General features: G+C 49.8%; 2 protein-coding genes across 2 annotated transcripts in view; both read right to left on the reverse strand.

Moving 5' to 3' along the window:
- Nucleotides 1-9038, reverse strand: part of PTK7 (protein tyrosine kinase 7 (inactive)) — a 92813-nt gene extending 83775 nt beyond the window's left edge. The window contains exon 1 of the mRNA XM_061551332.1: nt 8037-9038. Within this exon, the coding sequence (XP_061407316.1) occupies nt 8037-8097 (61 nt within the window). The 5' untranslated portion in view covers nt 8098-9038. The remainder of the gene's footprint in view (nt 1-8036) is intronic.
- A 7358-nt stretch (nt 9039-16396) lies between these two features.
- Nucleotides 16397-24714, reverse strand: ZFYVE21 (zinc finger FYVE-type containing 21). Its single transcript, XM_061551389.1, has 7 exons — nt 24530-24714; nt 22483-22533; nt 21606-21774; nt 20786-20864; nt 20279-20373; nt 17941-18083; nt 16397-17514 (listed from the first exon to the last, which is right to left on the reverse strand). Exons 1-7 carry the CDS (start codon nt 24680-24682, stop codon nt 17461-17463), a joined length of 744 nt encoding a protein of 247 aa, XP_061407373.1. The 5' UTR covers nt 24683-24714; the 3' UTR covers nt 16397-17460.
- Between the last annotated feature and the right edge of the window lie 433 nt (nt 24715-25147).

Here is a 25147-nt window from a genome sequence, read left to right on the forward strand (position 1 = left end):
ACATTTTTCAACTGCTTTCGACGGTGGCCGAATCAATAACACAGCCACACACAATGTCAGCTCTTGAGTTGGTGTTCTGGACAACGCTGACAGGACTGCACTGTGCATGCAGTGTGTTGATCGCATGACATACGTGCAAGGCACGATGGGAGTTTATGCCTTCCTGCTGTCTGTGAGCAGCACACATTTTTGCGTGATATTATATTCTATGCATCTCACCATGAAACAATTATTATAACCACTATTATTCACGTGCTTTTTTAACGCAGGGAAGCCCCCATCGAGTAGACTTTTTGAGGAGGGCCCTACCAATTGTTTTTGCAATAGGGACGATTTTGCTACTGTGTAAATCCCACATTTGCAGGTGACTTTGCAGCATTGGGATGTTTGGCAAACACTATTTACAGTGAATGTTTTGTTTGGCTATGGGAAGAAACCGGAGAACCTGGAAAAAAAGCCCAATGCAGAGCAGGTGAGATAACATACAAACTACACACAGGTTGGCACCCGAGCCGTGAATCGAACCGAGTGGCCTCTAGCTGCGAGGCAGGAGTGTTACCACTGCACCACCATGCCGTCCGAATCCTGGCAAGCAGCTAGGCGCTGGACTGCCTTGGGTGGTGGGCGGCTGCTGCGTGAGAGAGAGAGCCAGGAGCTGCGCTAAACTCGCACCGCACAGGCAGCCGGGCTGTCTTCTTGGTTCTTTTGGTAAAGTCACGTAGAATGAAAAAAAAATAAGAATTCTCACGACGTTTCGGCCACAATGTAAGCAGCCGTCCTCAGGTGGAGAGCAGGTCTGTCGAGTAGACAAAACCAAGAAGATGAATCCCTGCAGTCACGAAAGCTTTAAATCAAAATTTAGCCGGGCTATGATCAAGCGCTTTGGAGTCGAGGGTATGTGGATCACATGGGAATTTGCGTGAAACTCCAAAAACCCGCTGGGCTACGAGTTGTGTCACGGAGATGACAGTACATCAGGTTGGTTAGTGAACCCATCTGTGCACACTGTTGCGGGCTACCTCCATGTACCAGTGGTGGATATTTCTATGGGTATTCAAGTTTATTTATACAAGCCAAACCATACCTTACAATATAAAAAAATGGAATTGGTCAAATATCAAAATGCAGAACCCCCTGAAAATCTGATGAACTCTCACGGTTTAGGCTCACGAACAGATTTAAAAAACAAATGGATTAATTTCTTAACACTGTGGTGCATACAATGCTTCCAGTTGCTGCATTGATCACAAACTAATTACACACAACGCATCATCATCATCATCAGCTATGGTCAATCCGCTGCTGGATTTAGACCCCCACAAGGAACCGCAACCACTCACGAACCTACAAATCAATAATCCCACCCAGCGCTTGCACACGGGCCGAGTTCATCGCTCCATCTCCTTGGCAGACGTCGTCTCACACGCCCCGCGCACCGTACACGAATCGCAATCTATTCTCTCCCTGCTCGCGCGATCAAGCGCGTGCACCGCAACAGAAAAACACGACGGCGACCGACTGTGCGGGGCAGCACGCTTCGTCAGTTCACTTATCGTCGTGCGAGGGCGCCGTTTGTTGGCAGGCTCGGCCCGACCGTTCAAGCTCGCGGCCCGAGCCGACAGACCGCACCGCGGGGACTCGGCACGGCCCATGCACTTGGAAAGGTGAGTGTGAACCGTTCGGGATGACTTGAATTCAACCTGCCGTGAAAAAAAATCTCAACTACGCAGCCGGAGGAAGCCAGGCCCGTGTGAGCCTTTGATATCTGATCAAATGCAACGGTGGGTTGGTTTGTTGGTGTGTACGTGTGTGCACGTGTGTGTGTCTTCTGCACGTGCGAATGAGTACCTTGTGCGATGTGTAACAATCAGCACAGGGGAGACAAAAGCGGCCCGGCGTAGAGCTATCCAGCCCCCGCATCGTAAGCCGTGTCGGCCTTCATAGATGCTCGCTAACAGCACTTGCCCCAAAAGTCTATAAGGCTACATGAGGGATCTTTGTCTTTGTGCACACGTGGAAAATCCGACACTGGATATTTTTGTGCCCCGAGTTAGGGAACACTGGCATGGCACAAAGAGCATGGAGCGTGAACGCTCGTGGGCGTCACTCCTGCACAAACCGGGGGCAGGGAGGGGGGTTTATTAAAACGCAAAATTAAAACCGCTCGTAATCTCCACCGCGTGCGACGGCAAACAGCGCCTCGGATATTGCGACGATGACAAAGAATAATGAGCGCTGGGAAATTCAATGCCGACGGACCCGTGTACGCACGCAAGCACACACGCACCTGCTAATTTCTTAAACCGTGAAAACTTTAAACTTTACGCAGACCCCGATCGCTCGTGCAACTGTCAGCCAAGACAATTTCTCGTCTTGTCTTTTTTTTTATTACGCTCGTTCACCCAGCAAAGCCCGAATCTCAAGGCTGTTTTTATCAGGAGGCTCCTGCCAAGGTTTGCGCAGTAGGGGGCAATGTTGCCGCCGCGTGTAATCCCAATTGAGTAATTTTCAAGTTACGTTTCAACGTTGGAATGTTTGCTGTCAATGGTGCCCGGTCATTATTCATGGCCATCAGCATCGTGAACATTACAACAATTCATGAACCCATCTGTGCAGACTTGCGTGTGCTACAGCTCTCCGATGTGAGTTCCGGTTGTACCGCTTATTGTTCAGCACGATGGACACTCATCAGTTCCTTAAGAAGCTCCCAGCACGTGGTGTGAAACGTCGGACGTCTTGCTGAACAACACGAGGCACAAACTGAACACACGAGAACTATAGAGCACAACCGTGGAAAGATTGGTGTGTTGATATAACCAGTGTCTGGATGTACCGACACAAATCCCATGTGATGTTGCTTTATGTAATCCCAATTAATTTGTAGATTTTTTCCCCAGGATTATGACATGATGATAATAATATATAATAATTACAATTATAGCGACATTAAGAGGCTGAAATTACAATTTACTGTACATTCTGACTACCATTCATTATGAATTACTGCTATCAATTACAAGTGTAATCGACTTTAGGTCTGACGTAAACCCTGCAAGCCAATAGAGATCATTCAAGCAGGGGCGTGAATTCCTTTCCCTTACCGAGGGGCGAACAAGACTTCCAAATACCTTTGGCAGCAACAAAACATTCACACGCACACACCTCGGTCTCGTCTGCCACTGCAGGAAGCCCTCGCCGTGACTGGAGTGTCTGAGCACGCGCTGTTACAATTACAAACCGTGGGTTGTTGCCATGTGAAAAACATTCCCTCCTCTACAACCCATTGAGTGCGGTTAAGACGCCTACAGTGCCAGCTAAATCTCACGGGTGCTGCCGTTATGAAGTGGTGGGCCACATGTGGCCGCGCATGACATGAAGTTGCGGGCCGGGCATGCGCCACGGGGGTCTCTGCTCGTGTTTCGCAAGCACCGCGGCGGCACAACGAGAATTGATTCGAATCGAAACGCCAAACCAGACCGCCTCGACAGTCCGTCGAACCGCAAGGGGCGCGAGCAGTTACGGGCTTAGAAAGGAGACAGCAGCAGAGTGAAAAATGCGAATGAAGACGTTGTACAAGGAGACAGCCGGACACACAACGATGAAGACAGTCGGACACACATGTATTTGAGAGACAGTTGGTCGCACACAGCATTAAGAGTGAGTCTCACATTGTTAGAAGACAGCCAGTCACACAGCGTTAAGAGACAGTCAGTCACATGCATCGTTTAGAGACAAGCTAAGTGGAAAATTGCACTTGAGGGCTTTACCAGATCGGCCGCAGGATTCTGGGGCAGGGTCGGCCTCTTCGGCCTCAAAACCCCGGGGCGGCGCCACATGGCCACCAGCCACCCAGACACCGGCGGCGATTACCGAGGAAGCACCTCACCCCCCCCAGGGCAACCCCCCCCCGTACCTTGCCCACGAGTCCTCCAGAAGTGACCCCACTTGTGCGATTGTGACTGACAAGTGACCGATGGGAAGTTCCACGAATGTGGCAAGCTCACAGTCAAAATAAAAAAAATCATCCTATCTGCGAACCCAGTCGCATGTTTGATTAACATGACTTCTGACTAGACCAAAAAGGTCTACAACATTAGAGGATTTGCACACTTCAACAAATGCTGCTGGATACTGGGAACGCTAACAGGCCAATGGAATAATAGTATTTATTATTTATATGTGGAGACAGAACAGAGTTCTGCTAACATGCTTTTAAGTATGTGGGGCGCTTTTGTCTGCAAATGTCAAACACTGTTCCAATTTTATAAGCATGAAAAAGCACGCGATTGAAGGACTGTGCCATGAGCATAATAATGGATGTTATCAGCGATTTAAAATATTGTTCCATGACGAATCCTTTCATGCATAAATGTATGAAAACTAGAAAATGTAATATATAGGCCACCAAAAATTATAGCCCAGAGGCCGATTGATATCAGTCATAGGACTGGCTCAGCACAGATTTCTACATTTGCTTTGAGAACTGCGCCAAACGCTGACAAATGCACGGCCTCCATCAGTGAACCAAGTGATCCACACCTCCCATGCAGTGTGACACCAAAGCTTTTCGAAGTTGCAGTAGTTCGGGTCACTGCTAGATGAGGCGCCTCCCGGTGCCATGTCGGTGATGCAGGGAGTTGTTTGATCATACTTCACCACGCTGGTCAGTGGGGGTCGGTGAAAGGGGTTGCGTGGGAGCGAGCCCAGGACCACCACTGATGTCAGCCGTGGCCGGGATTCAAACTCGGGCTCGCCGGGTTCGTGGCGCTATAACCGGTGGCGCCACCAGCCCAGTACAGTGTATAGTGCGGGAGTGCAAATAAAGACACTCCATAAGACAGTCCGTCATCTTTAAATGACAAACGACAAAGAGCATTCCACTCAGGGCGTTGTATAAAAGCAGACACGCGGACCCAAGCAGACCTCTGCTCGGTACCATAAACCTATATATAGCAGGCTGAACAAAGTTAAATATTGTGCTTACACACAGAATCCCGGCGCTTATATACACGCTATGTAGAAATGATGGTGAAAGTGGTGCCCTGCAACTAATTGCTTGTTCACACGACCGCTGGCCAAAGTGGCTTTCCCCACTCGGGAGACTCGAGGGAGCCCCATATCTCGAGGACATTTAGGCCTGGTCTTCCACCTCTAGCCAAAGCGTCTCGGAAGAGTTGGACGTACATCGCGTTGTGTACTTCACCAAACGGGGTGACCACCTCCTTTGCAGCCACCGGTTGCCGCTGAGTTCCCCACAACGTTCAAATAGTTACACCTTTGAATTGAATCGCGCACCATTCATCGAATCGTTGGGGGAGGGGAGAGCGAGGGGTGGATGGTTACACCTCTGCCATGTTTGACAAAGGCTTCTCTCATGGTCCTACACAGAGGGGTCAGAAGCGGGGGTGTGGGGGGGGGATACAAAAGGGGGTCACGGGGCTGCCTGTAACCCCGAGATCCTACACACACACAGGGTCCCTTCACCTCCTCCATGCCGGAGTGTCCATTACTGCTTGTACATGACACCTGAATTGAACATCTCTATCTCGCTTATCGCTGGCCTTGGTGTAAGAAAACCAAACGAAAGTTTCGCCCAAGTAAACGTCGAAGGACGTCCAGCTAGGGGAGATGGAGCGATGAATTCGGCTCCCATTCTGGGTTGATTATTACGCAACAGGAGCGTGAGATGATGGAGGCTTGAGGGAGGCCTTCATCCAGCAGTGGATTGACCATGGGACACCCGTGCAAACGAAACCGAATCTTCCTTCGAGGGATTTTCCCGGTGGAATAATTTTGTAACTAAAAATATACAAATGTTTGATGATGTATGTTGAATTTCTTCTGCACCGTACGTGTCCAACCGCGCTAACCGGAGGGGCAATGATGATGATGAAAGTTTAACAGGAATTTACACTCTCTGCACACACAAAGAGCTGCCCACTATAGCAACCAAAACACTGTAAGTGCTTGGAAATGTATATTCTTGGTTCTTTCGGTAAAGTCACGTAGAAGGGAAATAATAAAATAATAAAAATAAAACAGAATACAAATTCTCACGACGTTTCGATTGCAACACAAGCAATCATCATAAGGTGTGAAAACCACCCAAGAAAATTTTAGCTGAGATGGAAATGCTTTCCACCGTCATCATTAAAGTATCATTATCGGCAGCAACATCGTAAACATTTCAGCAGATAAGAACATCATTGGTGCCCCAGGGTCAAGTAAGTGACACCAGCACAGTGTAAAAGAGACCGAAGATATTAAAACAGAGCTACTGTACAATCAATTACGCAGTCACCACCATCGTGTAAAGTCCTAACCAGAGGTCGCAACCAGCTAACCCGATACCCGTACCCGGCCGGGTACGGGTACCCGTTTGCGACCCTGGTGCGGCCGGGTACGGGTAGGCCGTGAGTCACTGGTGAGTAACTGTTTGTCACTCAATTCCCAACGTCTTGTCTCTTCTCACAATTCAAGTTTCTAGAATCAACCCACCCGCGCCTGCAACATGGCTTCATCCCAGAGGTCGCAATCGGGTACCCGTACCCTACCCGTACCCGGCCGGGTACGGGTAGGGTACGGGTACGGCCGGGTACGGGTACCCGTATGCGACCCTTGTGCGGCCGGGTACGGGTAAGGAATCAAAACCCGTTTGCGACCTCTGGTCCTAACTCAGGCGAGATTGAAACTACATCATCATCAACATTTTAATTATCTGTGGCAGCACTGCTATCTCTCCACCACTATACCATTGCTAATATTAAATGCGAATGCAACTTCGCTGCCACGTTCATTAACACTATCATCATCATCTTCATCGTAACCATCACCATTATAATCACCATCATGATTACCATCATCATCCCCTTCATTGTAACCATCACCATTATAATCACCGTCATGATTACCATCATCATCACCTTCATTGTAACCATCACCATTATAATCACCATCATGATAACCACTATCATCACCTTCATCGTAACCATCACCATTATAATCACCATCATGATTACCACCATCATCACCTTCATTGTAACCATCACCATTATAATCACCATCATGATTACCACCATCATCACCTTCATCGTAACCATCACCATTATAATCACCATCATGATTACCACCATCATCACCTTCATTGTAACCATCACCATTATAATCACCATCATGATTACCACCATCATCACCTTCATCGTAACCATCACCATTATAATCACCATCATGATTACCACCATCATCACCGGCTAAAAAAATTATTATCGAGGTGAGAGATCTGTGGCGAGATGCGAGATGAGTGGACCACGACCACATCATCATTCACATCACCGACATCAGCCACCGTGATCATCAAGCGCCATCACGCAACCACCACCACCATCATCTTTGTCATCTACACTTTTAAGCAAGGCTCACGGTGAGACTGGTAACAACAACACCACGACAATCATCACCAACACCATTCACCATTCACAATCGAGCACTGTACAGACCCCCCACGTGTAGGGGTGGTGGGGGACCCGGGTTCCCTGGGAACTCTTAACCCCTTCATGGGGACCTCAACCCCATTCAAGGGGACCTCAGAGAGAGCGAGAACGCACCGTGGAACCCCTCTACGATGCTGGCGAAGGGGGACAATCCGTGGCTCAGGGGGATACCCAGGGAGAGAGATACTCGTGAACTCGTGGCAACTTTAGAGGAACTTTGATACAACTTTGTGGGAACAATGCCGGTGACCCGCGCCAGTGCCGGGGAAGGGGGGAGATTGAAGGGACGAGGGGACACGAGGGGTCCGTGGACACAACAACAAGGGGGTGGGGACCCCTACGGGACCCCAATGAGACCCCGATGGGACCCCTACGGGACCCCGATGGGACCCCGCAGGATATCCAAAGCGGACACAAACACGAGAGCTTCACGAGGAACCGCAAGACGACTCACAGAACCCCCAAGGGGACGCCGAGGGGACCCCCAAATCGCCACAAGGAGGAGAGGGGAGGGGGGTCCGTGGGGATAGACAAAGAGGGACTCACCCGCGTGGGCTCCGGCCAGGACGCAGAGCAGCAGCAGCAACAGGGCGCCCGGTAGCCTCATGGCGGAGGCGGGTGGCGAGGGGATGACCCGGGTGGTGGTGGCCCAGGTGGTGGTGGTGGACGTGGTGGACGTGGTGGTGGTGGAGGGGACGATGCGGCCAGGCCCTCGCTCCCGGGGTCGCCGCAGTAATCTTTGCCCTGGCGGCCACGAGGAGGCGTCCAGAAGGGGGCCCGGGGTCGTCCGTCTTCTCCGTGTGCCCCTGGCTTGGGGTTCCCCGGTCTCCCTCGCCTGGCAGGGACGAGGCGGCTGAGGCTGCTGTGGTAGTGGCGGCTGTGGTAGTGGCGGCTGCTGTCTGCACCTTCACCCACCCCCTCCACCACCACTACCACTCGGTTCAATCGCAAACCTCTACCCCGAGCTCCTCCTCCTTCACTTCTCTTCCTCCTCCTCTTCCTTTACCCCTCCTCCTGCCGCCGCTGCTGCTGCTTCGCTTTTGTGCCCGCGAGCTTCTTTTGTCTCTCCCCGCGCTTTCTCTCTACCCCCCACCCCACCACTTCTCTCTCTCTCTCGACGGGGTCTCTTGGTCCCCTAAGCCGCAGTTCTGGGCCCCCGGTTCTCAGTCTTTGGTCCCTGGGTCGCGTCGTAATCTCGGGGGTTCACGGGGAGTGAGGTGAGGGGGGGTCATCTACGGTGCTAGCAACGAACGTGGGGGGGGGGGGGGTCCCACATTCCATCCAGATTGGTACTTGGATCACAACAGTCCCAGTTCGCCAATTCGATCCTTGAAACAAAATTCGGTTCTGAACAGAACGAGACGACGAACCAGCAACAGAGCCAGATTTAATTAAGAGACTTGGCCCCGTTCGTTTCCGAACTTTAAAAACCCCACAACAACCACAATAATCCCGGTCTGATCTGCACCCTGACCCGGTTCGCGAGAGACTCGATGACTTTTTTCAGAACCAAATCGACGCCAGATCCGAACCGAGCCGGGCCACAGGCCTCGTGGCACCCCCCACAGCCCCCCCCCCCCCGCGTTGCCATGACACCCCCACAGCCCCCACCCCTCCCCCCACGTTGCCATGACACCCCGGAGCCCACGGAACTGAATGAGAGCTCTCTATTCTTGTACGAACGCTGCGCCGTGGCACCGCCGCCGACTGGGCATGAGTGTGACTCGCGTTGCATGCAAGTGCCTCTGGTGGTGTTTATCAGAGTAGTTAGGTGGTTTGGTGGCTTATGGGTTGTTAAGTTGTCAGTTGTGAAAGTTGCGAGGCGGTCATCACCTTCGGCGATGGGGAATTATTCTGCCGCCATTTCCGCGGCGGCGGGTCGCCTTTTATAGGCGAGGCCGCGTCCTGACGTCACCGCACCTTCATTTCCACTCGCCAATCAGGGAGTCCGCTGCTGAGCCTCGCGACGATGCCCATTGGTCAAGACGGAGGTGGGGGGGGGAGATGTTTTGAGGGGTGGGCCGATGGGCGTGGTTAAGTTAAGTGGGGGGGGGGGGGGTCGAGGCGAACCGCGTGGCTTGAGGTCTTGAAAGTTTAAGTTCACACACAGCACTGTGTCCCTGCTCAGATAATATAAATTATTTTTATTTTACCATGTAAAGCCGACTGAGATAGAAGCTACATTGGCCACAAATAATAGACGCATGTGTTTACACGGGGTTTTCTCGCGAGAGGTGTAAGTCCATCTTTGCCGATCTGCAAATTCTAAATTGTAAAATAACTTGTAGATTTGAAGCTTTCGTGACTGCAAGGATTCATATTCTTAGGTTTTTTCGGTAAAGTCACGTAGGTAAAACATCAAAATTAGTACTAATTTTGATGTTTTACCTACGTGACTTTACCGAAAAAAAACCTAAGAATATGTAAAATAACTATCAAAATCAAGATTGAAGTATCACTTTCATCGGCATCCATATTTCCAATTGCCGAAGCCGTCCGAGGCAGATCTCCGGAATAGATGACCCCACCATGGCTGTTGTCACGGGTGGTTGGCGGACTGTGCAAAATATTTCATGATAAATCAACCCCTGCCCAAGACAATGAATTGTGATAAGCCACCACCTGTGTAAATGCCATATCAAGATTAAATACAGTTAATACATTTTGTGGTCCCATACTCTTCTAAATAAAACTACGATGGTTCTAATTTTCCACGGACCCATACAACTGGCAAAATAATAACAACAACAAACGGTTTCTAGAGCTTGGACGAGTCTTGAGAAGTTTTTTTCAGGATGCTTCTGTCACCGGTTGTTTTGTAAGTTCCAGTGTGGTGTGTGGAAGCAGAGGCATCGTTACTTCTGGACGAAGGCTAAGCCATCAGCCATCTCCCACGGCCTCACCATGCAACAATCCGTTCCTGTTGTGTGCGAGCAGCAGAGGTGTGGACTCGAGTCATGTGACTTGGACTCGAGTCAGACTCGAGTCATGAATTTGATGACTTGAGACTCGACTTGGACTTGCATAACAATGACTTTGTCCCACCTCTGAGCTGGTGTGGACTCGAGTCATGTGACTTGGACTCGAGTCAGACTCGAGTCATGAATTTGATGACTTGAGACTCGACTTGGACTTGCATAACAATGACTTTGTCCCACCTCTGAGCTGGTGTGGACTCGAGTCATGTGACTTGGACTCGAGTCAGACTCGAGTCATGAATTTGATGACTTGAGACTCGACTTGGACTTGCATAACAATGACTTTGTCCCACCTCTGAGCTGGTGTGGACTCGAGTCATGTGACTTGGACTCGAGTCAGACTCGAGTCATGAATTTGATGACTTGAGACTCGACTTGGACTTGCATAACAATGACTTTGTCCCACCTCTGAGGTGTGGACTCGAGTCATGTGACTTGGACTCGAGTCAGACTCGAGTCATGAATTTGATGACTTGAGACTCGACTTGGACTTGCATAACAATGACTTTGTCCCACCTCTGAGGTGTGGACTCGAGTCATGTGACTTGGACTCGAGTCAGACTCGAGTCATGAATTTGATGACTTGAGACTCGACTTGAACTTGCATAACAATGACTTTGTCCCACCTCTGAGGTGTGGACTCGAGTCATGTGACTTGGACTCGAGTCAGACTCGAGTCATGAATTTGATGACTTGAGACTCGACTTGGACTTGCATAACAATGACTTTGTCCCACCTCTGAGGTGGTGTGGACTCGAGTCATGTGACTTGGACTCGAGTCAGACTCGAGTCATGAATTTGATGACTTGAGACTCGACTTGGACTTGCATAACAATGACTTTGTCCCACCTCTGAGGTGTGGACTCGAGTCATGTGACTTGGACTCGAGTCAGACTCGAGTCATGAATTTGATGACTTGAGACTCGACTTGGACTTGCATAACAATGACTTTGTCCCACCTCTGAGGTGTGGACTCGAGTCATGTGACTTGGACTCGAGTCAGACTCGAGTCATGAATTTGATGACTTGAGACTCGACTTGGACTTGCATAACAATGACTTTGTCCCACCTCTGAGGTGGTGTGGACTCGAGTCATGTGACTTGGACTCGAGTCAGACTCGAGTCATGAATTTGATGACTTGAGACTCGACTTGGACTTGCATAACAATGACTTTGTCCCACCTCTGAGCTGGTGTGGACTCGAGTCATGTGACTTGGACTCGAGTCAGACTCGAGTCATGAATTTGATGACTTGAGACTCGACTTGGACTTGCATAACAATGACTTTGTCCCACCTCTGAGCTGGTGTGGACTCGAGTCATGTGACTTGGACTCGAGTCAGACTCGAGTCATGAATTTGATGACTTGAGACTCGACTTGGACTTGCATAACAATGACTTTGTCCCACCTCTGAGCTGGTGTGGACTCGAGTCATGTGACTTGGACTCGAGTCAGACTCGAGTCATGAATTTGATGACTTGAGACTCGACTTGGACTTGCATAACAATGACTTTGTCCCACCTCTGAGCTGTGGACTCGAGTCATGTGACTTGGACTCGAGTCAGACTCGAGTCATGAATTTGATGACTTGAGACTCGACTTGGACTTGCATAACAATGACTTTGTCCCACCTCTGAGCTGGTGTGGACTCGAGTCATGTGACTTGGACTCGAGTCAGACTCGAGTCATGAATTTGATGACTTGAGACTCGACTTGGACTTGCATAACAATGACTTTGTCCCACCTCTGAGCTGGTGTGGACTCGAGTCATGTGACTTGGACTCGAGTCAGACTCGAGTCATGAATTTGATGACTTGAGACTCGACTTGGACTTGCATAACAATGACTTTGTCCCACCTCTGAGGTGTGGACTCGAGTCATGTGACTTGGACTCGAGTCAGACTCGAGTCATGAATTTGATGACTTGAGACTCGACTTGGACTTGCATAACAATGACTTTGTCCCACCTCTGAGGTGTGGACTCGAGTCATGTGACTTGGACTCGAGTCAGACTCGAGTCATGAATTTGATGACTTGAGACTCGACTTGGACTTGCATAACAATGACTTTGTCCCACCTCTGAGGTGGTGTGGACTCGAGTCATGTGACTTGGACTCGAGTCAGACTCGAGTCATGAATTTGATGACTTGAGACTCGACTTGGACTTGCATAACAATGACTTTGTCCCACCTCTGAGCTGGTGTGGACTCGAGTCATGTGACTTGGACTCGAGTCAGACTCGAGTCATGAATTTGATGACTTGAGACTCGACTTGGACTTGCATAACAATGACTTTGTCCCACCTCTGAGCTGGTGTGGACTCGAGTCATGTGACTTGGACTCGAGTCAGACTCGAGTCATGAATTTGATGACTTGAGACTCGACTTGGACTTGCATAACAATGACTTTGTCCCACCTCTGAGGTGTGGACTCGAGTCATGTGACTTGGACTCGAGTCAGACTCGAGTCATGAATTTGATGACTTGAGACTCGACTTGGACTTGCATAACAATGACTTTGTCCCACCTCTGAGGTGTGGACTCGAGTCATGTGACTTGGACTCGAGTCAGACTCGAGTCATGAATTTGATGACTTGAGACTCGACTTGGACTTGCATAACAATGACTTTGTCCCACCTCTGAGGTGGTGGGACTCGAGTCATGTGACTTGGACTCGAGTCAGACTCGAGTCATGAATTTGATGACTTGAGACTCGACTTGGACTTGCATAACAATGACTTTGTCCCACCTCTGAGGTGTGGACTCGAGTCATGTGACTTGGACTCGAGTCAGACTCGAGTCATGAATTTGATGACTTGAGACTCGACTTGGACTTGCATAACAATGACTTTGTCCCACCTCTGAGGTGGTGTGGACTCGAGTCATGTGACTTGGACTCGAGTCAGACTCGAGTCATGAATTTGATGACTTGAGACTCGACTTGGACTTGCATAACAATGACTTTGTCCCACCTCTGAGCTGGTGTGGACTCGAGTCATGTGACTTGGACTCGAGTCAGACTCGAGTCATGAATTTGATGACTTGAGACTCGACTTGGACTTGCATAACAATGACTTTGTCCCACCTCTGAGCTGGTGTGGACTCGAGTCATGTGACTTGGACTCGAGTCAGACTCGAGTCATGAATTTGATGACTTGAGACTCGACTTGGACTTGCATAACAATGACTTTGTCCCACCTCTGAGCTGGTGTGGACTCGAGTCATGTGACTTGGACTCGAGTCAGACTCGAGTCATGAATTTGATGACTTGAGACTCGACTTGGACTTGCATAACAATGACTTTGTCCCACCTCTGAGGTGTGGACTCGAGTCATGTGACTTGGACTCGAGTCAGACTCGAGTCATGAATTTGATGACTTGAGACTCGACTTGGACTTGCATAACAATGACTTTGTCCCACCTCTGAGGTGTGGACTCGAGTCATGTGACTTGGACTCGAGTCAGACTCGAGTCATGAATTTGATGACTTGAGACTCGACTTGGACTTGCATAACAATGACTTTGTCCCACCTCTGAGGTGGTGTGGACTCGAGTCATGTGACTTGGACTCGAGTCAGACTCGAGTCATGAATTTGATGACTTGAGACTCGACTTGGACTTGCATAACAATGACTTTGTCCCACCTCTGAGCTGGTGTGGACTCGAGTCATGTGACTTGGACTCGAGTCAGACTCGAGTCATGAATTTGATGACTTGAGACTCGACTTGGACTTGCATAACAATGACTTTGTCCCACCTCTGAGCTGGTGTGGACTCGAGTCATGTGACTTGGACTCGAGTCAGACTCGAGTCATGAATTTGATGACTTGAGACTCGACTTGGACTTGCATAACAATGACTTTGTCCCACCTCTGAGCTGGTGTGGACTCGAGTCATGTGACTTGGACTCGAGTCAGACTCGAGTCATGAATTTGATGACTTGAGACTCGACTTGGACTTGCATAACAATGACTTTGTCCCACCTCTGAGCTGTGGACTCGAGTCATGTGACTTGGACTCGAGTCAGACTCGAGTCATGAATTTGATGACTTGAGACTCGACTTGGACTTGCATAACAATGACTTTGTCCCACCTCTGAGCTGGTGTGGACTCGAGTCATGTGACTTGGACTCGAGTCAGACTCGAGTCATGAATTTGATGACTTGAGACTCGACTTGGACTTGCATAACAATGACTTTGTCCCACCTCTGAGGTGTGGACTCGAGTCATGTGACTTGGACTCGAGTCAGACTCGAGTCATGAATTTGATGACTTGAGACTCGACTTGGACTTGCATAACAATGACTTTGTCCCACCTCTGAGCTGGTGTGGACTCGAGTCATGTGACTTGGACTCGAGTCAGACTCGAGTCATGAATTTGATGACTTGAGACTCGACTTGGACTTGCATAACAATGACTTTGTCCCACCTCTGAGCTGGTGTGGACTCGAGTCATGTGACTTGGACTCGAGTCAGACTCGAGTCATGAATTTGATGACTTGAGACTCGACTTGGACTTGCATAACAATGACTTTGTCCCACCTCTGGCGAGCAGACCTCATCGCTCCGTCTCGACAGCGGTTGTCTTCTCGCAGACCTCCCTCCTCCTTTGCTACTCCATTGTCCATCTCGGCCATCGTATTTTATAGCGCGGTAACATTGGGTGCTTTCCGAAATCGTGGTAGGAGAAATTAAAGCATGAACGTAAATGGAGAGGTATTGATCATCTCAGATTTACTGCTAACATACAAATCGATGGAAATTAATTCCAGGAAATGAGTGAAGGCTTTAATTAATATGCTGTATATTTGGGCTCAATGTTTATATGCGTGAAAAATCACGTACACGTTCACTAAACGAGGATATCAGCTGGATGGACATCTAGAAAACATACCTAGGGAAATGTTGAAGGTTTAAACCAGTACCCACAAAAAAAAAACACGCACATTGGTGACACCGAAAGTTCGACACAGGTGGATTAAATAATCCAGTGCTATACTTCCATCTGATCACCTTCCACCACTAGTATTCAGGATAACGCTGAAATCCAGGATTCTTGGGAGAATCCTATCTCGAGGTGAGGGGGGTCATAAGGGGCTGGGTGACCTCTCTGGAGATTAAAAACCAACACACTCTCCTTGATTAAGTGGAGACGACGAGCCCCCATTAGTTTGGCCCCGGGTCGGGGAGCACGGCAATTTGAAGTTGGAGCCGCCGCGAGGGTGACAGATGAGCCTGGCCCTGCCACACGCTCATAACGAGCACCCAGGAGCGAGATCAGAACGCTTCCGCTCGTGTTCATTATGGACACCCGGAAACACCCATCCAGCCACGACCGCACAGCACAAATTTCAAGAGCATCGGTGGCCATCGGGGGATCCGAGAGCCCATAATGACCACGAGTGTGATTCTCAGCCACAGTTCGCATCAGTGGTGAGTGATCTAAATGGGTCCCGGATAGTACCCCCCATTCACCAACCCGCACGGAGCAGTGTGAAGTATGGTCAAACACCACAAAGGTGGCCGGGTGGCTCGAGAGATTAGAGCACTGAGCCAGCACGACTGAGACCCCTGGAAGTCAAATCCATGTTCACGCTGCCCTGTAATTACACTTGCGCTGTCAAGTGTAGGGAGTTGATAGTATCCTGGAAACACTTAGCAACCCACGGTTATATATTTTAAGATAACGCATTCAAGCACCATTAGAACACTGTACGATCCACTTTTCATGCTAATTGTATCACCTCCCCACTGACGAGAGGCCAGATAATTAATATCCAAATTCATTTTTTACAGCCACGTAATCCGCACTCTCAACAAATGCCTACTACTCTGTAGACGGTGAAATTGTGTCGGCTATGAAGATTTCTCAGGGCAGCCCTCAATTGAAATACACTTTATCAGGGTGTGGGGAAACACACAAATGATCTTCAAAGAACGGTTTTATTAAATAGCTTTGTTTAATGCGACGCATGGCGCTGAGCGGGCGTGCTGCCCAGCAGTCAGTAAGGTACAAAAATGAGGACACAGAATATACGAGAGAACACAGCGCTGTCTCAACTCTATGCAGAGCCCGGTGCACATGGGGAAGAGGGGCCCGAGAGACAGACACAGAGACACGAACTCACACAGAAATGGGCACAGATACACAGATTGACAATGAGAAACACAAAGAAACAAAGACGTCAAGAGATGTACAATTAGACCCAGAGACAGAAATAGAAAAACACAATGAGACACAATAAACAAAGAGAGCAAGAATCAGCGATCGAAACATAAAAAAAAACACGGAGACACAGATACACAAATAAACACACGCAGGCACGAAGTAACATTAGGCATGTAACAACGCATCGATTCATCAATTCACCTTGATTGTTACGCTCAAGATATATGGAATCACGAGTACAATAATCCATTATCTCAGATTCGTATGTGATGTATGCAATCGGTTTATGTAAACTCTGCAGCCACTGCAGTCGGCTACAATCACCAACGTGCCAATACAAATCGTCGTTCGATTCTCAGGTTTCAAATCATGACCCTCGAATTGCGATAATCCTTCGAGTCGCAAGGATGGGGGGATGGGGGAGGCGAACCGTTACATGCCCAAGAGAGACAAATCATTTTGGGTCCCCTTAAAGGAAGCGCTGTGAGCCCGCCGCACAGCTGTAAAAATGGCACTGCACGTACGCACGGGGAGGGCAGTTGTTCCTCTAGAGCGGAGAGAGCATCCACCACGCAAGGAGTATGAGAGAGGGAAGTGGAAAAGGCTCTGCGCCCAATTAATACTGCGATCTCCAAAGTCAATCAATCAACGCGGTGGCTGTGTGCAATTAACCCTACGGATTACAAAAAAATCAAGGATATATAAAGTCTTCGGTATTATAAGTGTTTGTTTCTTACAAAAAGGTTATGAGAATAAATGTAAAGTAGTGTAGTGTGGTGGCGTCGCGGTGGCGTAGTGCAGTGTCGTGAGTAGAGCTGGATCTTTCAACACTCGGCAACTTGCCCGTCGTCTTTGCCTTCGTACAGCAACTTGGTGGCCTAAAGACGAGACGCGTTGCCCGAATGAAGCACCATCACTGCGAGGATGAACCTCACTCATTAGTACTGCACCTTGGCCAACGCCGCGCTCGCTACAACATCGCCACATTGTCAGCAAACTCGCCACCACAATCACTACCATCGCAACCACAATCATTACGAACACCATCTTGCTACAGCCACCACAACCACCACAATCACCATTTCCACATCTATCACCAACACCATCCCAATTATCAACAACAGCAGCAACTGCAACAACAACCATAATTCGCCAAGAAGTGACGGTAATGTGACCACAGAGCTTGTGCCAAGCTAGGTGCACTCTTAAGCAGGAGGTCACGGAACAGACTCCGATGATCGGGGTTGACTGAGACACACCAGCAGTGCCCCCGCCCCCCCCCCGTGGGTGCGCGTGGCGCGTACCCTGTGCATGGCGGAGAGCCACAGCGACGCCTGCTTGCGGTCGTCGCTGTACTCAGGCACGCGCAGGGAGAGGCAGCGCAGGGCAGCCTCCCCTGGCACCGAGTAGCGCAGCGCCATGCCCACGAGCCGCCCCCCTCCACTGCCTGCACAAGATACAGGGCGACAAAACACAAAGACACGTAGATACAGGTAGACAACAGACACGTAGATACAGGTAGACAAACACACAGACATGCAGAAGCGGTGGTGTGGCCAGAACCACGCCTGGCCATCTTTGTCTCCCCAGTGCTGAAGTTTACATACAACACCAGGTACTCATTTAAGGCTGAATATACCTACAGGAGGCCCAGAACTGGTTCAGATATTCATCACCGATATTGGTTGTGAGTGGTAATTGAGCTCTGATCACTGAGTTTGTAGTGCGGTACTATAACCACGAGACTATTGCTCCACCCAAAATCATCATACGCACACACGTAAACCCACGTTTGTCTGCCATTCACACAATTCACCACTTATTGTGGACATCCATTCTGATTAAATTGTCGTGATTCAAGGTCACGATTCATTTTAAGAATGAATTCTGTTTTGTCTCATTTGCACCGTCTCGCTTATTCCGTCTAGCTCGCCTAAGAGAAGTGGGCATGGGCGTGGGGGCAGGACCTGTCCAACGAGGCCGAGTGGCAGCCAGGGGTGGAAACACATCCAAGAGGACATCCACCAGGGAGACAGAGTAATGAAATCGGCTGATGTGCATGTGCTAGGTGTATTACATACAAATAATGTGAATGTTACTTGCCATACATCCCAATGCTGAAAAAATACCTGCAAATTACTCAATTGGGATCACATACAACAGCAATATCGCCCCTCACTGCGAAAACTTGGCAGGACCCTCCTGTGACGAACAAGTGTACGTATAGTGATGAATAATAATGCTGAGGGATGGCGACGGCTTGGGGGAGCCCTCACCCAGCAGTGGATTGATGACGGCTGACGATCACTAAGATGATGAAAGGGAAGAACCAATCGTTACTCGCCCATCAGTCACAGTAATGAACCCCACACCTCGTCCTGCTCCGTACAGGTTCCTGGAGGTGCTGGCTAACACCACCTCTCCACATCGGCCCCCATTACCCCTAATAGACCTCGTTAGGGAGGGGATTGCTGCTGCGTGACCTTGCACGAAGCTCCTGGTGCTTCATCATCGAGCCCGACAAGCGGCGATAATGAGACACACGGAGGCTTTGGGCAGGGGTAAGATTTGAGTGCCATGGGGGACAGCACGCTGTTAATAGTGCATGTGCCCGCGTGAAGAGGCCGGCCGGCTCGGAGGTTGCACGGCATTGAGCTGGCACCACCGAGAACCTGGGTTCGAATCTGGGTTTCACCCAGTGATGGTTAAACCGGGTTCTCAAGTGTAGTTAGTTGATAGTCTCTGACCAGTCACCAATCACTTCACACACGTTAAATAGAAAACCTGTTATATTGAATTTAATCGAGCACTTAATTTGGAAAATTCGGGTTCCTGGAATTAAAAATATCGATGTGACTTGTCCTGTGGCGAACATTATTCTCTACCATGCAAAACAAAGGTCATAACTGGGATCTCTGGGAAAGCCTTCATTCAACAGCAGATAGATCAAGGCTGATTATATATGTGTATAGGTATTTCTACATTTGTGTATGCATAGGGTATGTAAATTTGAGCACCTATTGTAGATGCTCGTAAACAGTTGTTGTCCACAGAGTATGTGGGCTACACGGGAGATCGTGGTCAATGTATGTAGGCCATTCGTAAGTCTATTTGTTCGTATCTCAATATTTTATTATACATAGTGTTATAAAATGCCTTAGGATTCAACAAAAAAGGGAAGCATTGTTAAACTTATAAATAAGAATAAATATTGTATATTTGCATGTAATAAATACTGTATAGTAAATAAAATGAAACATAAAATTAAGTAACATGCAAAGAAAAAAAATTATTCTTATTTTCACTTTGAGTTCTGATGCTGGCTTGTCACGCGGGATGTATAATGTCGCGGAGGATCGCTACGCCGAACAAAATAGTTCCGTGGTTCAGTTTGTAAGTACGACTGAATATTCGCAAGCTGGAAGGTCAAAAATAATAACATCTTATGGTGGTTCATTTGTAAGTGCGGATGTTCGTAAGTCGGGCGTTCGTATCTCGAGGACTGCCTGCATATGTTTGCACGTGATTGATTATGATAATGATGACGAAGAGGGCTGGCACAGTGAAGACGCGGATTAGCAGAGTGAAGAAGTGAAGATGTGAAGTGAAGGGAGCTGTCAGCGGCGATGACGGGGATGTTACCGTCCGGCGAGCCGGGCTCGGTGTGGCCCTCCACCCCAGCGATCCGGCACACCTCCACTGCAAAGTGCTCCCCGTCTCCATCCAGAAACACGTGTCTGCCCAGCAGAGCGACCAACCTCACCCAGTTAGCACTCCGACACCGAGACCACAAACGCAACTACTAAAAACACAGCCCAATGCAGATTTATATAACACAGCGTCCATAAATGCGGCTGCATCTCTGGACATTATACAGAAACAATGGGCATATTCATATTGTACAGTAAGGCAGTTGTAGGTCTCTGTGAGTGTATGGGTCTCAAAGTGAGTCGGCCACTATGTGCAGTCCATTTGTCTGTTTAGTGAGTATGGGTTTCTATATACGTGGTTAATATAGCATCTAAATGCATCTCAAGGAACTGTACATGAATAGGGTAGGCATGCAGAGATCCATGCAATGTGCATGGGTGAGCAGGTGAAGGGGTGAGTCGGTGAGCGGGTTAACAGGTGCGTGGGTGCAAATCCCACCTGTGGTCGTTGGAGAGGCGGCAGTTCATGGTCAGGCTGGTCGAGTTTGGCTTTTCAACCGACACCATAAACGTGGTTCCTGCAGCCACAAGCGCAAGCCACAAACACAAGCCACAAACACACCAGGGTTGACACCAGCATGGAAAAGGGAGAGAAGTGGCAGTGAGCATCGTCGAGTCACAAGGGAGTCGCATACCTGTGAACCCCTTATCAGTACCTACCTTATTACAGACCAATTCAGACCCTATTCGTCACCCCTGCCCTTATAAATCTCAACATTCATCCTATAAAGTCCCATCGCAAGGGAGAAACACAAACTAAGACAAAAACAATTGCCTATATTGAAATGGCTGTACGCCATTTGGACCTGAAAACTGAATTTCCCTGTAGAAGAGTGTGGGTAAACTGTATGGGTTGACAGGTATGGGAGTGGAAGGAGGGACAACTTATAAGCCGCGATGAGACCACGGGTGAATAAAGTTGAAGTGCAAATTTTAAACAAGGCTGCGGAAATGTTGTTCGGCTCAATCAGGGTCATTGCCCAAAACGTTGTCTATTTTCTATAGATTTTTTTTTCTCTTTTCCGGCAGTGTTATCTACACAGGTGTCCAGTCTTTATTATTTATGCTTGTGCACCACTGCCATCAATCTCACACACACAAATGTTGTTAAGGCAGGGAAGGACGCTGGGTCAAATCTAAGTTGTCCTGTCTCGTAGTATGTATCACGTGTCTTGCACATCGTCTCATTTGCTCATTCGAGATCATTCTACCGCTCGTCCCAGGGTTAGGCAATATTTGGCAGCATCGCCATCGCTCACCGGCGAGCAGGACCTTCAGGTGGCGCTCGTAGAAGTCGCCCTCGCGCTGGGAGAGCCCGGCACAGGTGCCACACTGCCGCACGGGGTCCACGAAGGACATGCGCGGCAGCGGCGCCTTGCGCCCGCAGCATCGGTCGCAGAAGCAGCGGCCGCAGCGCCGGCAGTGGTGCTGATGAGCGGCGCACGAGGGACGGGATTCGTGTCGGGATGCGAGGCAACACGCGGGTCAAGACAACAGGACAAGAAAGCCAAATCACGCATACGCTTGAAATTCGCATTTGTCCACTGGAGGATTTAATTTGCGAGAATGGTTGGGCTCGCGCAGTGCGTGTTAAGAAGCAGCATGTCCGTAAGTCGCGATGAGACCACGGGGCTCAGTGGTATTTCTCAGAGGGAAAAGGCAACACTTTTATCAATATGGCTGGGTTTCTCTAGGGTTATGTCCCAAATTGCCAAAAACTTTCTACTAAAGCTTCTACTAAAGTTTTGTAAATATTGGCTCAACGTAATGTATTATAGTGCCACCCTCCGTTACAGTCGGATATACAGAATATGTAAAGGCTTTCAACGTTAGTTGTCAAGCATTAGCAAGATATCCAGTCGTATAGCCTTCATAGACTGCTGGTGTACGAGCTGTTAGCGAGCACTGAAGGCTGGCACAGTGCACAAAGGGGTGGTGTGGCCAGCACCACCCTGGGCCGCCTTTTTTCTCTGCTGCACTGATGTTTACACAGTGTATCCACAGCCCGCTGGGTGTGGGAAAGCCTCGCATCCTGCAGTGGATTGACCAACAGTAGCGTACACTTTCACATGCACACTCGCATGCAGAGCTCGTGTTGAGATGAACCAATTGGGCCGTGGGGTTGTGAATAATTACCTTGCGCGTGAGAAAGTCGAACTTGGCCTCGCACAGCATGCAGCGCGTGCACTGTGGGGAGACAAGAGATATCAACGTCAGCTGTGACCTATCCACTGCTGGATGAAGGCCTCCCGCAAGCCGGCGGCATTCCTCATGGTCCTGTGATGTAACAATGATTTGAGTTTGATAGGGCCACCCTCCTTTACGCCGGGGACGTCTCGGGAGCGCTGTACACGCGAGAAGAGACTTTTACACCGCACCTCATACATTTTAAATAACACCCCCAGTGGCAGCTGTCCCTACACGGCACAATGCGACGCAGCATCTGGCCTGCAGGCGGGTATTATTCTGCCAATAGCGGGCGATGATTAAACTCGGGTAGTCAGGTCCACAGCAATTTATTGTTATTTGGCGCTCAGGTCCAGCGAGTTCATGTGCAGGTCGGGTTTCGGTGAGGCGAGGCCATAGGCTCAGGGGACCTTAGCCAAATAACAAAGTGAACAATTTTTTTTATCAGGGAACGCCCACCGAGCTATTCGCTATTTTTCCAGAGGCGACCTGGCCACACATAATAGCTGATCGAGGTGGCTTATATCGTGACTTGTGGGAATTTATAGTAGCAGGCAAACACATCTAAGCACTTGTTTTTCCAGGTCTTTTGGCAGAAACTGGCGGGACTTGGAAAAACATGCGCCTCACAAACACACGTACGTCAATAACACTGGCCTTGAAGGAAAACACATGTATAATAGACGACGTTTCGGGAACTGGCCCTTTGTTTGCTACGGACGATCATTACCCAAAGTGTCACCAATTGGCCCTCGTCTCTGCGGCGAGGAAGCCCCTTGACCCCGTGTTATTGTCAAATGTCCGTCGAGTTTCACATTGTTTGCGAGTGCGCACCGCTCACTACCAACGCAGTGTCAACTGCGAGCCAAGGACGTGGGGTCGGATGAGGACAGGGAGCTTGCACAACACCACCACCCCTCACCCTCGGGGAATCCTACGAACCCACGCCTCCCCCTCCACCAAAACAACCATGGGGACGTCGCCAGGGCGCCTGTGCCAGGCTAGGTGCACACGGACGCGATCGCCAGCATTGCCGTGGAGACGACAGCACTGCAGTGTCATCGAAATTGGCTTCCCTTACCCACGCACAAAAACAAGTATTTGTTTTACACATCCCATCGTCAGGCACACGCCTTTTTGGTGGGGAGGGGGGGGGGGTCATTGGCCACGAGAATTGGTCCAACACAAGCAACAACAACACAAGCAGCAACAACACAAGCAGCAACACAAGCAGCAACAACACAAACAACACCACAAGCAGCAACAACTCAAACAACACAAGCAGCAACAACACAAACAACACAAGCAGCAGCAACAACACAAGCAGCAGCAACAACACAAGCAGCAGCAACACAAGCAGCAACAACACAAACAACACAAGCAGCAACAACAACACAAACAACACAAGCAACAACACAAGCAACAACACAAGCAGCAGCAACAACACAAGCAGCATCAACAACACAAGCAGCAACAACACAAACAACAACACAAGCAGCAACAACAACACAAACAACACAAGCAACAACACAAGCAGCAACAACAACACAAGCAGCAACAACAACACAAGCAACAACAACACAAGCAACAACACAAGCAGCAACACAAGCAGCAACAACAACACAAACAACACAAGCAACAACACAAGCAGCAACAACAACACAAGCAACAACAACACAAAGCAACACAAGCACGGGGTGCGGTTTCGACGTTCGGTGCCTCATCAGCGAACCCCCCCCCACCCCCCAAAAAAAACCCACAGCCCCAGACACAAGGCGCTCTACATTCCCCAGCGCGGATAGGCAGCGCGCGTCGCCGCGCCGGCCTCTCCCATTGGCCAAGGGGTCGCGCGCGCGGCGTGGCTCGGCCCAATCGCGTGCGAGCGCGGCCTATGCGCGCTGGGGAATGTAATAGCGGAGTGGCGGCGGTAAAGAGAGAGAGACAGGATGGGGTTGTCTGAGGAGGGGAAGGGGAGCGGGCCGGCGGATGTCCTCGCCTCCTTGTCGGGCACCCACGGCGGCTCGTCCAGCGCGAAGGGGCTGCCCATCGCGTTGTTCTCGGGCACCATGCGCAGGCCGCTGGGGCTCCGCACCAGCTTCTTGGCCTCTGTCGCGGCGACCGCCCGCCCGTCCGCGGCAGAGGCCGCCATGATCGTGAGGCCTCCCCCCACCCCACCTTCCCTTGGCGCCGCCCACTTTGTTTGACTCCGCCCACTCCGATCGCTTCCAATGCAGCGTTAGCCCCGCCTACTTGTTGATGCCCCGCCCACTTGTTTATGCCCCGCCTACTTATTGATGCCCCGCCTACTTGTTGATGCCCTGCCTACTTGTCGATGCCCCGCCCACTTGTTGATGCCCCGCCCACTTGTTTATGCCCCGCCCACTTGTTGATACCCCGCCTACTTATTGATGCCCCGCCTACTTATTGATGCCCCGCCCACTTGTTTATGCCCCGCCCACTTGTTGATGCCCCGCCTACTTATTGATGCCCCGTCTACTTGTTGATGCCCCGCCCACTTGTTTATGCCCCGCCCACTTGTTTATGCCCCGCCCACTTGTTGATGCCCCGCTTACTTATTGATGCCCCGCCTACTTGTTGATGCCCCGCCTACTTG

Source organism: Lethenteron reissneri, chromosome 14 (genome assembly GCF_015708825.2).
Source record: "Lethenteron reissneri isolate LAM-NWPU_2019-01 chromosome 14, ASM1570882v1, whole genome shotgun sequence".
Taxonomy (NCBI): domain Eukaryota; kingdom Metazoa; phylum Chordata; class Hyperoartia; order Petromyzontiformes; family Petromyzontidae; genus Lethenteron; species Lethenteron reissneri.